Consider the following 18,442-nt stretch of genomic DNA (forward strand, 5'->3'; position numbering starts at 1 on the left):
CTGTTGTACTTTCTAATAAACTTGTTAAAATACTGTCTTTGTCTTACACATCCTTGCACATGAACAGTGAAGTAACCACATACGAGCTGCTGTTTCAGCCAAAACTATTTATTAAAGAGAGACAGGGTTGGAGGGTGGAATTACAGTAACCACCGATCTGTCAACATGAACATTGGAAGTTCATCTGCCGTCCAATTAGTCTTCGGGGCCTCGTTCTTATCTCTTCGGATCAGACAGCTGGGTCAAGACGCTGATATCCACCGGTCCATCCCCTCCTCTCCCTTTTCAGCTCCAGGGACCACAGCTAGTGCTGCTTCCTCCTGAATGAGCACCCTGCCAGAGGACACAATGACAGTCAGACTCACAAAAGAGAAGCCGTACAGTACAGAAAAGCTGCACACGCACACTATTGTCACATAATGCTGCGTCATGTGACTGATTAGGTCGACACCTCTTCCTGCAACTGACTGACTTTACTGTGCACGGAGAGAAAGTCACTGAAGCGACACCAGAATCTACACTTGACAAGAAAACTCTGATGAAGATGAAACCAGTCACACTGACTTCCTCCATCAGCAACATCAGACCTTTACAGTTACTAGTGTTAATGTTCTCAGCCTTCGAAAGGGGGGAGCCAATGGTCTAGCACAACCCTTCTGCAAGCTGAGGTTAATCTGGCACTGGAATGAGATTGGAAGACCACGAGAGAGGACGTCCAGTCACTTGGCAGTGCAGCCGTCACACAAGTTAAATACACTATTAACTCACAATTATTTGAGTGTCTAAAAGCACCAATAAAAAACAGTTGGAATTTGAGCTGTATTAAAATTAATCTGAGTGTTACCTGTGATAAGATAATTAGGTGAGATCAAGTCAATTATTTCCTCTTTATCAATGGAAGTAAACTAAAAATCCTGATTGGTTGATATGCTTAGTTATAGTATCCGGATGTTATGTATTCCAGTTTAATCCTGTTTTTCAATCTCCTTCCACAGTTTTAACATTATACTGGATTATAATTATTGTAACCCAGAAATCTGTGAAAAGTACTGTAAACACTTCATGAGGCCTGCTTATTCAAGATTAACACTGTAGAGTGAATTTCAGGTCCCTTTAGATAAATATATTGTGACTCAGCAGCTGATAGAAACTGGCCTGACTTCCGAGTTCAAATGCAGCACATGACAACAACTCGTGTCTTTGTCGGTGTGAGTCTGTGCCGACACATGTAGGACTGCAGGACAGTACTGACCCTCTGTGAGACGCGCTTTGCCTCCAGTTGGCTGACAGAGAACTGTTGAGCAGCCCACACACAGCACCACTGTCTGAGCGTGGCTGAACACCGTCGTGATCTTGTAACATCCTGGAAGAAACCAAAAGACACCGGTTACCAACTCAATCTGAGGTGAAGCACCACTTCACAATGACAGCAGCACAAGTGCCGGGACATCTGCAGATCTGTACCTGGACACTTCACATCCATAAAGTAGGAGTTTGGACTCTGGACGAGACGCTTCTTCTTGTGCCTCCTCTTCTCCTCCTCAGGGGATGGATGCAACAAGTCCTTTGCGAGCTGGAATCGAGGAAAAACAGGAGGAGAAACGTCAAGGAGACTAATGTGACATTCTAAACTCTGATCATTCAAAGATGTCCCAACTTGGCATCAATAAAGTGCATATATATCTAGAACTGGAGATTTACAGGGGGTTCTCCAGTAGTAACTACTAGTATACAAGTATTACTTCACCCACACTCACTGCCCATGTTTTATATTTTTCTACCTCGGAGCTCGAAATGGCGTCTCACCCGAATAACCAGTGTTATTCCGTGCAACAGTAACAAATATTTACGTTAGCCGGCCAGCTATAGTTAGCAAAATGAGTTCATAATAAATAAGGGATATGAATTTCCATTTTCTTATGATTCAGTTCAAATTTTTCCCAATTTAGGATCAATAATATACACATCTAACTAAAACTGCAGATCGGGCGTATTTTAGTAACTATAATAACGTAAAGCAGCGGTGTTATGTTTGTGTATAATTGTATATTTTAGATAAAAATAACGCCAAGCTGTGTTAGCTTCGATGCTAACAGCTAGTGCTGCTGCTCCGGCCCGTGTCCCCTGAAGAGCCAACGCAGGCTGCGCACTTTCCCCAACCTTCGGGGGGGATTGGTTTTAAAAACGCATTTCGATTCTGTGTAAACGTACGTAAATCACGACCGGGACCTGAAGCAAGCCGATCCTGACTGTTCGTGTTCGGCTCGACGCTGCCCGTGTAGCTGGCTCCATGTCCGCGGTGTGTGCGCCGCCATCTTGTGTCACAATGCGCTCGCAATGTGCACATTTATTTTGTTCAAAAACTGGGGCGGAAACTCGGCGAAAGCCTCCGGAACCGGCTCCTGGTCCGTCGCTAGCTTGTTACGCACACGTCGAGCCGAGCGGCGAACGTACAACACGGGGCTAAAGTGGAGAAAAAGCAAAGTACCGCGGACTAAGATACTCACTGGCATGTTGGCGAGGATATAGCCGCTGCCGAAAAGGAGGCTTCACCGGAAGCGAGGGCTTCATATTGGGGTTTCCTTTCAGCCCAAACCGGAAGTGACGGCTTCATACTCGACGGCCATATTGGTGAGGTTAAAACCGTTTTTTACTTTATTGGACATAATAATTATTTTAAAGACGTGAATGCTATGTTTCTAAAGTCTCTGTTTAGTTATCTGCTTTGTATTAGAATTTTTTTTGATAATGAAAACTGTTTTTATATAAGATTTTTCTACATCGGAGCTTCAGGATGATAAGATAAGAAATAAAGTCCTTTACTAGGTCCCGCGATGGGGAAATTTGCAGTGTTAAATCAGCAAGAGTCAAAAAGACATCAACAATTAATAAGTAACATGCAATACCTAAGTGTAAGGATTATAACAAAATATAGAAATATAGAAACACATGAATTTAATTAAACTAGTGTAAAGACGGGAATAAATACATGCAGTGTGAGGGTTCTTACAGTGAATGAACTGCACATGAACCGTTTATATTCCACAGACAGATGAATATTGGACAGTTGAGACCAAAAAAAAATGTTAAACTGCATCCAATGGTGCTGAATGTGTTTTGAGCTTTGTCAGTCTGTCGCTGAAGGAGCTGACCAGTGCCGTGATGGTCTCCTGCAGGGGGTGGGACTGGTTGTCCATCAGAGAAGACAGCTTCGCCATCATCCTCCTCTGTCCCAGCACCTCCACTGTGTCAAGCGATAAACAGTAATGACGCATTCCAATAAACCTCAGCCCCTCCGTATATCAACAGTAGGTAAAGCTGTAGTTTTTAATGTTTACTATCACTTCTCTTATTAAATGTGTCCAAATACTGCCCGGGGGTGTTTTACTACGGTGTCGTGCGTGAAATGCGGCGTAATTCTTTATTATGAACTATTTTGCTAACAATGGCGGATGTAACCATTGTTCCTGTGCAACTGGAACGCTATCAACTATTCGGGTGTGACGTCCATTGCTGGAAGAGCAATGTCATAGAGAGAGGGGGAGCTAGCTACTGTCGTCCAGCCTGAGCCGAACGATTAAATAACTTTCTGTACCAACTCAAAATACTTCTTCTTCTCCTCCTTCTTGTCCAAATTCTTCAGGTCCAGCTGTTTACTCTCCTCATCCATCTTTGTCCTCTCCGTGTCCAGCTATTTCCTCTCCTGGTCCAGCTGTTTGCTCTTCTCGTCCAGCTGTTCACTCCTCTTGTCCAGCTGTTTCTTCTCCTTGACCAGCTGTTCCTTGTTGTGGTCAAGGTCTTTCTTCTCCTCCATCCACTTTTTTAATTCCCTTCCCCAGCGCTGTTGTAGCCTGGTGATGTCTGCCTTGGTGTTCTCTGCCAGAGAGGTGTATTTTGTCTCCAGAGTTGTTCTGCATCTTTGTCCCTCAGCTTGCTTTTGGCCTCTGCCAGCTGCTTCTTGAGCGTCACAATTTCATTTTCCCAGTGACTGAGCGGCTCTGTCAACTGAGCCTCGTTCTGATGGTGGATGAGCTCTGTGACTTTCCCCTCCTCCTCACTGAACTCGAGAATGGGCTTCAGGTCGAAGACTTCAATTCCATGTTTCGAGATGGCCTGGTAGCACTTTGCATATTTCTCCTTGAACTGCCTCTCCCTGATCGATAGAAGTTGCTTGAGTCTCCTGACCCTCACTCTATCTTTACTTATCTTGTAGTTGAACCTCGACCTTCCAGCTGCCGGCTTAGTGATGTGACTGCCCATGTTGTTATTTTCGATTTGCCCGATTGGTCCAAAGGCGGTCTGCGCACAAGAGTGTTCATTGTCGGGTGGAGCTTGTGGTTTATTGAAATCTGAATAGCCCTCATGGGCATTGACTTTAAATGGTACCCAGTTTTTTGTGTTCTCACTTCCAGCCATTGCACTGAGAAATGAAGACTCTTCAGGGAAGTGCTGGTGCTGTGGTCTTTGTAGAGACTGGAGTTCTGTTTAACTGTTTCTAGCTGCCTGTAGCCGACTGTAGTGAAGTGATTGTTTTACACTGGACTGATCAGCCCCCTCCATGTATCATTCATTATAAATGTTTAAAAACGGACTGATCCTTCTTCTTTGATTATTCTTTGGATTCGTAGGCAGGTGCAATACAGTTGGTTTGGAGGTCGTTGGTGATCAAAAGTGACATAGGCAAAGTCTGGAGTCTAAAGATAGGATCAAAGGCATGGTTAAAATGTAAACAACAAGTACAATTCTGTTTACCGAGTAGTGGGCCGAGTATGAGGAAGAGGAGGAGAGAAGGTGCTCGGCTAAACTGAACTAAGAAGTAGAAGAAGAGGCTGATGTGACAGAATAACAATAATGGAATAATGTGCAATATTCAATATGAGCTTTTTCATTATATCACACTTTTAAGTCAGTCAGCTGCAGCAGACTTTTCTCACTCACAACCTGACTTTGTCACCTTTGTCTCTTGACTTCATTGTTCAAGTTGGAAAATGGAAGGAGCTGAATCTGTGTTGGAATTAAATCAAGTTACCACATTGTTTGACCTCACAGGTTTATAGAATGTTCCCTGAACTCAAAAATCTGTGCGTATTACTTCTTTATATTCAGCACTTATTTGTGTATTTGACTGTTCTCAGCCTTTGTCCTTGGTGTAAATTCTGAGCGTCAGCAAAAACCAAGCAGTAAAATGGATCCGTAAACAGGCATCTGGTTTTTTAATTATAATAACATTGTCCTCCTGTTCAGCCACTGGCCTTTCATTCCCCACAAGACTGATGCATGCAACGTAGCAAATTTAAAGCTCAGGTGGTCCCTGTCCCTCCTCTTCTGTCTCTCCACAAGCAGTTCTTCTCTGGTATCTGAGTGCCATCACCTCCTTTATCTTCACATAGGTCTCACACTCGGGTGGGAAGCGGTTTCTCTGAGAGGGGGGGTGGGGGGAGAGAGATTGAAAGAGAGGTTGAAAAAAACCTACTTTAATTGATAATAGATAAGGAAGGGCGTTGAGTCGGGGGTGAGAGCAACACACCTGCAGACAGAGACGCAGCAGGCCTCCATCCTCACCCTGCATCTCCACTGACGTCAGGAACAGAGGCAGCGACCGCTCTGTGATTCTGTTTCCTACAGATATGAAGGAAGGTGAAGAGTCCCAGGATTACTTACACTTCTCCATAACTGAAGATAAGCCGAAGCAGCCAAGTAGAGAATAGCCCTTTTTTACGACTCAGTTTTCATGGCATGGCAGAAGCAGTGTTAAATAAACTTTATTATAATTAAGACCAATGAACACATTCAAGACCCACTAAATTTTTTTTATCTATTTAAGACTTTTTAATGGCTAAACCTCAGATGATTTGATTGGAGACTTTTTAAGAGCTCTTGGAAACAAGAGCTCCTCGTGGGGTTTCAGTATTTATTTTCTTCAGAGCCATGTGGGAAGTTGCTGCATATGATCAACCAGTTTGCATTAAAACCCTTTATCAAATAAAAATTGTATTAACCTAATTAATATATCTCCAAGTTTTGACTATCCTATACCTTTTCTGAACAAATTTAAATACGGAAAGTGTCATTGCTAAAAGGTTTATATATATATAGTTGAAAATGTAATTAGGGCCCGAGCACCGAATGGTGAGAGGCCCTATTGAATCTGTAAGGATTTTTATTATTATTATTATTATTATTATTATTATTAGGGCCCGAGCACCGAATGGTGAGAGGCCCTATTGAATCTGTAAGGATTTTTATTATTATTATTATTATTATTATTATTATTATTATTTCCCTTTGGGGGGCTTTTTCAGGGTCTAGACATGCTCAAAAAGTTATGAAACTTTGCAGGAAACTCAAGGTCTGCGGATATTTTAGTATTCTGGAGTAATTGGAATTGGGCGTGGCAAAATGGCTCTACAGCGCCCCCTGGAACCAGCCCCTAGGTTTCCACATAATGGATTTTCATCAAAATCTGGATATAGGTGTATCGTGACCAGTCATGAAAAAAAGTCTCATGGAGCATTATGAAAAACGCAACAGGAAGTCCGCCATTTTGCTTTTAGTGGCCATTTTGGCAATATCCCACATTTTTACTTTTACGTACTTGTCCCAGGGCTTTCATCAGATCAACTTCAAATTCAGATGAGTGTCATCACAACAAGATGGAGATAAAAAATGATTGAGGGATTTTTTTTTTATCACACCGTGTGACCGTGGCATGGCGTTAAAAATTGGTTACACGCCATCAAAACACGGGCATCTGTATCTCGGACATACATGTTCCAATCAAGTCCAAACTAGACATGTAAGACAACAGTCCCCGCCTGATGACATCTATGCATAAATGATGACTTAAAACCGCAGCGCCCCCTGGTGGCAACAGGAAATGTCTTGTTTTTTGCTTGTCTTACACTTGGATGAATTTCTCCTCATCCACTGACCTCAACCATGTCAAACTGTATCAAATGGGTCCCAAGACATTGACAATGAAGACATAAGATTACCGTGACTTTTCGTCAAACGCCATATGAATGGCGTGGCATTAAAGTTCATCAACTCGCCGTGAAACACGAAATTGCTGTAACTTCAGTGTTCATGGTTCTATCTCTCTCAAACTACATGTGTGTAACAACAGCCCCCCCCTGAAGATATTCATATGGTTTTAAGAAATGGGCGTGGCAAAAAAACTGACCAGCGCCCCCTATAGGGCAACCCCGGCACTACGATGGCCGACATTTATACAAATCTATCGGGACATGTGTCGTTTCATAACAAACAAAAAAATATCTTGGATAGGTATGCTTGACCAAACAGGGAGGCCGCCATTTTGGATTAAGTGGCCATTTTTTTTCCATATTCCACATTTTTACTTGATGCACTTGTCCCAGGGCTTTCATCAGATTAACTTCAAATTAAGATCAGTGCCATCACAACAAGATGGAGATAAAAAGTGATTAAGAGATTGACCTTTCGTCACACCGTGTGACCGTGGCGTGGCGTCTTGAGTTTGATTAAACGCCATCAAAACACGAGGTTCTGTATCTCGGACATACATTGTCCAATCGAGTCCAAACTAGACATGTAAGACAAGGGTGCCATCCTGATGACATCTACACAGAAATTATGACTTGAAATTACAGCGCCCCCTGGTGGCTACAGGAAGTGACATGTTTTATACTTTGATGAACTGCTCCTTGCTGCTTTAAGATATACAGCTCAAATGAGCTCAGTCAAGTCATTAGATCATGGTCAGAATTTTGACGTTTCCTCAAACCGTGTAAACATTGATGTGCGGCGAAGGATTTTCCTTCGCCAAAGGACACGATGTTATCATAACTCCACTGTGCATTGTCCTATCACTACAAAACTTCTGTCACATGGTCAGAGTCCAAGCCTGAACAGCTCTATGTGTCAATATTTCCTCAGTGTCATAGCGCCACCTACTGATTCGCCAGGAAACAGGAAGTACTTTGTTAATCCACTCTGCATTATCCAACCGGCTCCAAACTACTGACCTATGATCACAATCCTGAATAGAACAGCTCCATATATGAATATTAGTTCAGGATCATAGCGCCACCTATTGATCAGTGTGAAAATTAAGTTGCGGAAACATTGTCCAATTGACACAAAATTGCTCACGCTACATCAGAGCGCCTACATGAACAGATATATATGTCTGTGCGTAATAATAGTGATGGCGCCACCTACTGGCAAACCTATTGCCGCAGAGCGCAAAACGCATGCAACGTGGAGAAGTGCATGCTCGATCGATGATGTGCGCTTGGTCATCGATCGCTCTCTCCACCGACCGCAACAGGCTTCAACGTGCGGGTGCTCGGGCCCGCAAGTGCTACAACGTAGCCCTAGTTAGGGCCCGAGCACCGAATGGTGAGAGGCCCTATTGAATCTGTAAGGATTTTTATTATTATTATTATTATTATTATTATTATTATTTCCCTTTGGGGGGCTTTTTCAGGGTCTAGACATGCTCAAAAAGTTATGAAACTTTGCAGGAAATTCAAGGTCTGCGGATATTTTAGTATTCTGGAGTAATTGGAATTGGGCGTGGCAAAATGGCTCTACAGCGCCCCCTGGAACCAGCCCCTAGGTTTCCACATAACGGATTTTCATCAAAATCTGGATATAGGTGTATCGTGACCAGTCATGAAAAAAAGTCTCATGGAGCATTATGAAAAACGCAACAGGAAGTCCGCCATTTTGCTTTTAGTGGCCATTTTGGCAATATCCCACATTTTTACTTTTACGTACTTGTCCCAGGGCTTTCATCAGATCAACTTCAAATTCAGATGAGTGTCATCACAACAAGATGGAGATAAAAAATGATTAAGGGATTTTTTTTTTATCACACCGTGTGACCGTGGCATGGCGTTAAAAATTGGTTACACGCCATCAAAACACGGGCATCTGTATCTCGGACATACATGTTCCAATCAAGTCCAAACTAGACATGTAAGACAATAGTCCCCGCCTGATGACATCTATGCATAAATGATGACTTAAAACCGCAGCGCCCCCTGGTGGCAACAGGAAATGTCTTGTTTTTTGCTTGTCTTACACTTGGATGAATTTCTCCTCATCCACTGACCTCAACCATGTCAAACTGTATCAAATGGGTCCCAAGACATTGACAATGAAGACATAAGATTACCGTGACTTTTCGTCAAACGCCATATGAATGGCGTGGCATTAAAGTTCATCAACTCGCCGTGAAACACGAAATTGCTGTAACTTCAGTGTTCATGATTCTATCTCTCTCAAACTACATGTGTGTAACAACAGCCCCCCCCTGAAGATATTCATATGGTTTTAAGAAATGGGCGTGGCAAAAAACTGACCAGCGCCCCCTATAGGGCAACCCCGGCACTACGATGGCCGACATTTATACAAATCTATCGGGACATGTGTCGTTTCATAACAAACAAAAAAATATCTTGGATAGGTATGCTTGACCAAACAGGGAGGCCGCCATTTTGGATTAAGTGGCCATTTTTTTTCCATATTCCACATTTTTACTTGATGCACTTGTCCCAGGGCTTTCATCAGATTAACTTCAAATTAAGATCAGTGCCATCACAACAAGATGGAGATAAAAAGTGATTAAGAGATTGACCTTTCGTCACACCGTGTGACCGTGGCGTGGCGTCTTGAGTTTGATTAAACGCCATCAAAACACGAGGTTCTGTATCTCGGACATACATTGTCCAATCGAGTCCAAACTAGACATGTAAGACAAGGGTGCCATCCTGATGACATCTACACAGAAATTATGACTTGAAATTACAGCGCCCCCTGGTGGCTACAGGAAGTGACATGTTTTATACTTTGATGAACTGCTCCTGGCTGATTTACAATATACAGCTCAAATCAGATCAGTCAAGTCATTAGATCATGGTCAGAATTGTGACGTTTCCTCAAACCGTGTAAACATTGATGTGCGGCGAAGGATTTTCCTTCGCCAAAGGACACGATGTTATCATAACTCCACTGTGCATTGTCCTATCACTACAAAACTTCTGTCACATGGTCAGAGTCCAAGCCTGAACAGCTCTATGTGTCAATATTTCCTCAGTGTCATAGCGCCACCTACTGATTCGCCAGGAAACAGGAAGTACTTTGTTAATCCACTCTGCATTATCCAACCGGCTCCAAACTACTGACCTATGATCACAATCCTGATCTGAACAGCTCCATATATAAACATTAGTTCAGGGTCATAGCGCCACCTACTGATCAGTGTGAAAATGACATTGTGGTAAAATTTTCCAATTGACACAAAACTGCTCACGCTACATCAGAGCGTCTACTTGAACAGATCTATAAGTCTGTGTGTAATAATAGTGATGGCGCCACCTACTGGCAAACCTACTGCTGCAGAGCGCAAAACGCATGCAACGTGGAGAAGTGCATGCTCGATCGATGATGTGCGCTTGGTCATCGATCGCTCTCTCCACCGACCGCAACAGGCTTCAACGTGCGGGTGCTCGGGCCCGCAAGTGCTACAACGTAGCCCTAGTTATTATTATTTCCCTTTGGGGGGCTTTTTCAGGGTCTAGACATGCCCAAAAAGTTATGAAACTTTGCAGGAAATTCAAGGTCTGCGGATATTTTAGTATTCTGGAGTAATTGGAATTGGGCGTGGCAAAATGGCTCTACAGCGCCCCCTGGAACCAGCCCCTAGGTTTCCACATAACGGATTTTCATCAAAATCTGGATATAGGTGTATCGTGACCAGTCATGAAAAAAAGTCTCATGGAGCATTATGAAAAACGCAACAGGAAGTCCGCCATTTTGCTTTTAGTGGCCATTTTGGCAATATCCCACATTTTTACTTTTACGTACTTGTCCCAGGGCTTTCATCAGATCAACTTCAAATTCAGATGAGTGTCATCACAACAAGATGGAGATAAAAAATGATTGAGGGATTTTTTTTTTATCACACCGTGTGACCGTGGCATGGCGTTAAAAATTGGTTACACGCCATCAAAACACGGGCATCTGTATCTCGGACATACATGTTCCAATCAAGTCCAAACTAGACATGTAAGACAATAGTCCCCGCCTGATGACATCTATGCATAAATGATGACTTAAAACCGCAGCGCCCCCTGGTGGCAACAGGAAATGTCTTGTTTTTTGCTTGTCTTACACTTGGATGAATTTCTCCTCATCCACTGACCTCAACCATGTCAAACTGTATCAAATGGGTCCCAAGACATTGACAATGAAGACATAAGATTACCGTGACTTTTCGTCAAACGCCATATGAATGGCGTGGCATTAAAGTTCATCAACTCGCCGTGAAACACGAAATTGCTGTAACTTCAGTGTTCATGATTCTATCTCTCTCAAACTACATGTGTGTAACAACAGCCCCCCCCTGAAGATATTCATATGGTTTTAAGAAATGGGCGTGGCAAAAAAACTGACCAGCGCCCCCTATAGGGCAACCCCGGCACTACGATGGCCGACATTTATACAAATCTATCGGGACATGTGTCGTTTCATAACAAACAAAAAAATATCTTGGATAGGTATGCTTGACCAAACAGGGAGGCCGCCATTTTGGATTAAGTGGCCATTTTTTTTCCATATTCCACATTTTTACTTGATGCACTTGTCCCAGGGCTTTCATCAGATTAACTTCAAATTAAGATCAGTGCCATCACAACAAGATGGAGATAAAAAGTGATTAAGAGATTGACCTTTTGTCACACCGTGTGACCGTGGCGTGGCGTCTTGAGTTTGATTAAACGCCATCAAAACACGAGGTTCTGTATCTCGGACATACATTGTCCAATCGAGTCCAAACTAGACATGTAAGACAAGGGTGCCATCCTGATGACATCTACACAGAAATTATGACTTGAAATTACAGCGCCCCCTGGTGGCTACAGGAAGTGACATGTTTTATACTTTGATGAACTGCTCCTGGCTGATTTACAATATACAGCTCAAATCAGATCAGTCAAGTCATTAGATCATGGTCAGAATTGTGACGTTTCCTCAAACCGTGTAAACATTGATGTGCGGCGAAGGATTTTCCTTCGCCAAAGGACACGATGTTATCATAACTCCACTGTGCATTGTCCTATCACTACCAAACTTCTGTCACATGATAAGAGTACAAGCCTGAACAGCTCTATGTGTCAATATTTCCTCAGTGTCATAGCGCCACCTACTGATTCGCCAGGAAACAGGAAGTACTTTGTTAATCCACTCTGCATTATCCAACCGGCTCCAAACTACTGACCTATGATCACAATACTATTCTGAACAGCTCCACATATAAATATTAGTTCAGGGTCATAGCGCCACCTACTGATCAGTGTGAAAATTAAGTTGTGTTAACATTGTCCGATTGACACAAAATTGCTCACGCTACATCAGAGCGCCTACATGAACAGATATATATTTATTATTATTATTATTATTATTTCCCTTTGGGGGGCTTTTTCAGGGTCTAGACATGCTCAAAAAGTTATGAAACTTTGCAGGAAATTCAAGGTCTGCGGATATTTTAGTATTCTGGAGTAATTGGAATTGGGCGTGGCAAAATGGCTCTACAGCGCCCCCTGGAACCAGCCCCTAGGTTTCCACATAACGGATTTTCATCAAAATCTGGATATAGGTGTATCGTGACCAGTCATGAAAAAAAGTCTCATGGAGCATTATGAAAAACGCAACAGGAAGTCCGCCATTTTGCTTTTAGTGGCCATTTTGGCAATATCCCACATTTTTACTTTTACGTACTTGTCCCAGGGCTTTCATCAGATCAACTTCAAATTCAGATGAGTGTCATCACAACAAGATGGAGATAAAAAATGATTGAGGGATTTTTTTTTTATCACACCGTGTGACCGTGGCATGGCGTTAAAAATTGGTTACACGCCATCAAAACACGGGCATCTGTATCTCGGACATACATGTTCCAATCAAGTCCAAACTAGACATGTAAGACAATAGTCCCCGCCTGATGACATCTATGCATAAATGATGACTTAAAACCGCAGCGCCCCCTGGTGGCAACAGGAAATGTCTTGTTTTTTGCTTGTCTTACACTTGGATGAATTTCTCCTCATCCACTGACCTCAACCATGTCAAACTGTATCAAATGGGTCCCAAGACATTGACAATGAAGACATAAGATTACCGTGACTTTTCGTCAAACGCCATATGAATGGCGTGGCATTAAAGTTCATCAACTCGCCGTGAAACACGAAATTGCTGTAACTTCAGTGTTCATGATTCTATCTCTGTCAAACTACATGTGTGTAACAACAGCCCCCCCCTGAAGATATTCATATGGTTTTAAGAAATGGGTGTGGCAAAAAAACTGACCAGCGCCCCCTATAGGGCAACCCCGGCACTACGATGGCCGACATTTATACAAATCTATCGGGACATGTGTCGTTTCATAACAAACAAAAAAATATCTTGGATAGGTATGCTTGACCAAACAGGGAGGCCGCCATTTTGGATTAAGTGGCCATTTTTTTTCCATATTCCACATTTTTACTTGATGCACTTGTCCCAGGGCTTTCATCAGATTAACTTCAAATTAAGATCAGTGCCATCACAACAAGATGGAGATAAAAAGTGATTAAGAGATTGACCTTTCGTCACACCGTGTGACCGTGGCGTGGCGTCTTGAGTTTGATTAAACGCCATCAAAACACGAGGTTCTGTATCTCGGACATACATTGTCCAATCGAGTCCAAACTAGACATGTAAGACAAGGGTGCCATCCTGATGACATCTACACAGAAATTATGACTTGAAATTACAGCGCCCCCTGGTGGCTACAGGAAGTGACATGTTTTATACTTTGATGAACTGCTCCTGGCTGATTTACAATATACAGCTCAAATCAGATCAGTCAAGTCATTAGATCATGGTCAGAATTGTGACGTTTCCTCAAACCGTGTAAACATTGATGTGCGGCGAAGGATTTTCCTTCGCCAAAGGACACGATGTTATCATAACTCCACTGTGCATTGTCCTATCACTACAAAACTTCTGTCACATGGTCAGAGTCCAAGCCTGAACAGCTCTATGTGTCAATATTTCCTCAGTGTCATAGCGCCACCTACTGATTCGCCAGGAAACAGGAAGTACTTTGTTAATCCACTCTGCATTATCCAACCGGCTTCAAACTACTGACCTATGATCACAATACTATTCTGAACAGCTCCACATATAAATATTAGTTCAGGGTCATAGCGCCACCTACTGATCAGTGTGAAAATTAAGTTGTGTTAACATTGTCCAATTGACACAAAATTGCTCACGCTACATCAGAGCGCCTACATGAACAGATATATATGTCTGTGCGTAATAATAGTGATGGCGCCACCTATTGGCAAACCTACTGCCGCAGAGCGCAAAACGCATTTAACGTGGAGAAGTGCATGCTCGATCGATGATGTGCGCTTGGTCATCGATCGCTCTCTCCACCGACCGCAACAGGCTTCAACGTGCGGGTGCTCGGGCCCGCAAGTGCTACAACGTAGCCCTAGTATTAACATGTTCTTGAAAAGGAAATTGATGGAATTCACAGCTAAATTGATGATCCCCAATAATCACAATTGAAAATATTCCTGATGTGAGATGTTATAACCTAAGATCTGTCTTTTGAGCTGACACAGTCTCACAGTCACAGTCTCTGACCGACCTGTCAGGTTGAGGGAGGCGAGAGTTGTGTTTCCAGGCAGAAAGAGCTGCCCGTCCCTGTGCTGCAGCGGCTCGTCCAGCAGGGGGTTCCCCATCTCCATCGTCTCCACCTGCTGCTGGAGGAGGAGCAGAATAAATAAACAACAGCAATCTGCTCCAACCTGAGTCATTATCCACTCCGACATTTTGGATCAGAGGAAACGAACCTCATTCAGGGCTGTGCTTGACTGAACCTGCAGAAAAAAGCCAAAGTGACGTTAATAGAAGCTGTTGACTGTGTTGTGCATGTTTAGATCATGTATGACTTGATCCACAGATTCAGGAAGCATGAGTGTGATACCTCCTGTGCACTCGGTTGCTCCTCTCGGTCCCCGGGCTTCACACCTTTACTCAGAGCTGCCTTCACATCAGAGGCTAAGAGAGATTTAGAGAAACAGCCATGAAGCGATAATCACCCCTGAGGTCATAGAATAATAAAACGAGTGTTTCTCTGTTACATTTCTTGTTCGACTTCTCTTTGCTGGTTGAGGGTTTCTCCTCTTTTTTGTGTGCCTCCTACAATTTAACAGATATCAAGAATCACTAGTACAAGATTTACAGAAGGTAGCAAATCAAATAGTTTGGAATTAAACCAATGTTGACGTGTTACCTTTTTTTTGGACGTGCCTTTGTTGTCCTCTTTCAGTGAAGTGCTGCTGGCCACCAAGGGAAGTGGGTCAGTGGACGTTTGGTCAGAGTTGACCCTTAGAGATGACTGCAGATATAAAGCAATACAAATAATTACAAAGTGTTAAAAAAGGTTCATAATGACAGAAACAACCTATTTACTCACTCAGTGTTGGATAGTAACTAAGTACATTTAGTTAAGTACTGCATTCAAGGACATAATAGAGGTTAATAAGTTATCGATGTTTGTCACTGCCACACTCACAGACTGAGATCTTTCCAGAAGCAGCTTCCTTCTCTCCACAACTTCCTCGTGAGTCAGAGCAAATTCGCAGAGAACCTGAAAGAGAGAAGTGTTGAGCAGTGGACCCTTATTAACTTACATGCTAATGGTCCCGATAAGCTGGATTTAAAACAACTTAACTACCGATCTAAATGCATTATCTCTCGGGTTTCAAGACTTTAATGTAAAAGGATACCGCAGCCAGATGAGCAGCTCCCGAGTCTCCGATCTGATTGTTGCACAGTGAGAGGAAGAGCAAAGCCCGATTCAAGCGCAGGCCCTGAGAGGGACGACAGGACAAAGACAGAACCTCACTGGTTATGATGGGAACACGTGGAGGGACCAATGAGACAGTTCTGGGTTATTATACCTGAGCGATGTGAGCAGCACCTGCATCACCAATAGAATTGAACGCCAGGTTGAGTGACAGCAGGTTCTTGTTGGACGTTCTGGTCGTTGAGAGCAAAGACCCAATCAGACGAGCACTGCTATCGCCCAACCGGTTGTTTCTCAGGGACAAGTGAGTGAGGCTGGATCGAAGAGACACACACAAGGAGGAATCAGGTGTGTTTGTGCTTCTGTGTGTGTGTGATTGTGGTTTATTTTTGCTCTGTGTTGCCATGTGAAGTGTGTAACTGCTTGGTGACTCACACGCTGTCTTCAGAGAGGAGACAGTGGAAGCAGTGTTCAGGGAGAGTGTTACCTTCTAATGACACCACCCTAAAAAAGAAACAAGTACAACAACACTGTGATTCAGGGAGCAACAAAACAAGGACTCACACAGAGAAAGACAACAGAGTCCTCTCACCTGAGGCTGGAGCACAGTGGCGTTGTGTTCACGAGGGAGGTGACCACCGGGTCGCTCAGTCCCGCCTGCCAGAACCTGTGAGGACACGAGAACCAGAAGACACCAGTGAGAGCTGTCCCCTTGTTCCGTGGGATGAGAGGACACCTGTCTGCAGCAGCTCATTACTCACTGAAGGCTCTGGAGGTGGCTCAGGGAGGGGAGCATCTTCTGTAGCACCCTGGCAATCTGCTCATCTACCTTCCATCCTGTGCATATTAAAAACATATATTATATTATATTATATCCGTCCATCATCTGTATCGCCTGAGGGTCGCAGGGAGAGCTGGAGCCCTGCTGATAAGGGGTGAGAGGGGGGGCAACACCCTGGACAGGTCACTACCATATTTAGAAACTTAAATGAGACCTTTATGAAAATGCATACATCTTCTGTCAAAGCAAGCGTGAAAATATGGTTATGAATATTTTTTGGGCTGTTTTTAATTCTTACCTGAGACCTTCAGACTCTTGGCACAGAGGGGGTCATCGTTTTCCAGCTCCACTTGGAGGCGTGGCTTAGACCAGTGAGATGTGTCCGTTACCTGGGAGGGGGTGTCCTCTGAAGGGACAGTTGATTTATAAATTCAGTCTTCCTATATAACAATCTATTAGGTGTAATACATTCAATTGTATTTCCAGTGTAATGAATGCTCCTGGTTCTTTAGTATCTTCTCATTCAAAGCTGTTATTTACTTGCATCCTCTCCTTCGATCTCAGCCGGTGAGGAGGAGGAGGAGGAGGAGGAGGAGGAGGAGGAGGCTGGTCGCTTGGTGCTGACAGCTGGAACACACCTCACGTCCAGGAGAGCACAATGCCCAGGGAAGTCGATCTCCACGTTGCCTGTGCACTGATATTCATCTGAGAGACGGAGGGTTTAGAGCTTTAACAACACAACACTTAGCGTCTCCAGAGACAGACTGATAATGTCACTTACCAAAGGTCTGAGCAGAAGATGTGTCAGATGGAGTCTGTCCTGAAAACAACAGGAAGACTAGAGTTTACACCTCATCCTTTTATCAACCACTTACATGCAACAGAATAGAAGATGAATGAGACTGGTATTTAATCCTGTGACAATGATACAAGTGAGGGAAATGAATCATAATAATAACTGTCACATCATTACACAAAGCATGTTCTAATGACATCATATGATGCAGAGATGAATGAATTCACATTTTGTTAATTGTATTTATTTACTTTTAATCTAGTTCTGACCATAATTGTTACTCTTTTCTTGTGTGTACAATTTCGAAACGTCCATTTGTGTTCTTAGGTGAAAACCACCTTGTAAATAAAGTGTATTGTTGTTACTATCATTATTATAACGATTATTATTATCATTATTTAACTTTTCCACAGATTTAGTATTTCAGTGTACTTGTAACTTTAATTAGCATTTTACAGACACTTAAATTATTTCTATTTCATGCAACTTTTCACAGGGAAATCCATATTTATTAAAAAAATGAAAGTGTCCTGTACTGAACCTGCTCTCCACCTCTCCACTGACACACAGGCAGCCAGCTCCAGGCTAACTCCCAGTTCTAACCAACACAGGCTGCCGACTGTTCATCAAACCTGTAGTCTTCTCATCCTCTGGACTCGTCTTGTCCGGTTTGTCCTTCACTTGCTTCCTTCTGGACATAGTTTGGTCTCAAAGGGAAGTTGAACTGATTCAGGATCGTTTTCTAACAACATGAAGCGCTTGGACGTCACTAGGGCAACCAACTACGAGTCCACGCGAGAGTTGAGAGGGGAGGCCACGCCCCCTTCTCATTCACTCATTCATGGTTTTCATTTGCACAGGTTGAGTTTAACTAGTAGTGCACGTGGGTTTGTTAAGACTGACTACAAAATATATTTAACCAACATATGGTCTTAGAAATCAGCTTCTTATGAATTTATAACTGTTTTGAGGCTTAATTATTATTATAATTATTGAGAATTTATGTAAAACTCTA

The 18,442-nt window shown here is 43.0% G+C and overlaps 2 protein-coding genes and 1 non-coding gene across 3 annotated transcripts; all 3 read right to left on the minus strand.

Annotated features, from left to right (window-relative positions):
* Positions 1 to 92: 92 nt before the first annotated feature.
* rps27.1 (ribosomal protein S27, isoform 1) lies at positions 93 to 2,558 on the minus strand. Its single transcript, XM_053447074.1, has 4 exons — positions 2,508 to 2,558; positions 1,465 to 1,573; positions 1,253 to 1,363; positions 93 to 333 (listed from the first exon to the last, which is right to left on the minus strand). Exons 1-4 carry the CDS (start codon positions 2,511 to 2,513, stop codon positions 305 to 307), a joined length of 255 nt encoding a protein of 84 aa, XP_053303049.1. The 5' UTR covers positions 2,514 to 2,558; the 3' UTR covers positions 93 to 304.
* Positions 606 to 735, minus strand: LOC128462264 (small nucleolar RNA SNORA35). The gene has a single exon (XR_008342351.1). It is a non-coding gene; the product is annotated as a small nucleolar RNA SNORA35 (small nucleolar RNA).
* Positions 2,559 to 5,225: 2,667 nt separating the features above from the next.
* Positions 5,226 to 18,126, minus strand: lrrc71 (leucine rich repeat containing 71). The gene is made up of 17 exons (XM_053447075.1): positions 18,060 to 18,126; positions 17,413 to 17,451; positions 17,172 to 17,336; positions 16,930 to 17,037; positions 16,612 to 16,687; positions 16,443 to 16,517; positions 16,286 to 16,354; positions 16,005 to 16,164; positions 15,831 to 15,914; positions 15,617 to 15,691; positions 15,335 to 15,439; positions 15,183 to 15,240; positions 15,026 to 15,099; positions 14,892 to 14,918; positions 14,687 to 14,801; positions 5,528 to 5,619; positions 5,226 to 5,419 (listed from the first exon to the last, which is right to left on the minus strand). The coding sequence occupies exons 1-17, from the start codon at positions 18,124 to 18,126 to the stop codon at positions 5,294 to 5,296; spliced, it is 1,515 nt and encodes a 504-aa protein (XP_053303050.1). The 3' UTR covers positions 5,226 to 5,293.
* Between the last annotated feature and the right edge of the window lie 316 nt (positions 18,127 to 18,442).

The sequence above is a fragment of the Pleuronectes platessa genome, chromosome 18, assembly GCF_947347685.1.
Source record: "Pleuronectes platessa chromosome 18, fPlePla1.1, whole genome shotgun sequence".
In the NCBI taxonomy this organism is placed as follows: domain Eukaryota; kingdom Metazoa; phylum Chordata; class Actinopteri; order Pleuronectiformes; family Pleuronectidae; genus Pleuronectes; species Pleuronectes platessa.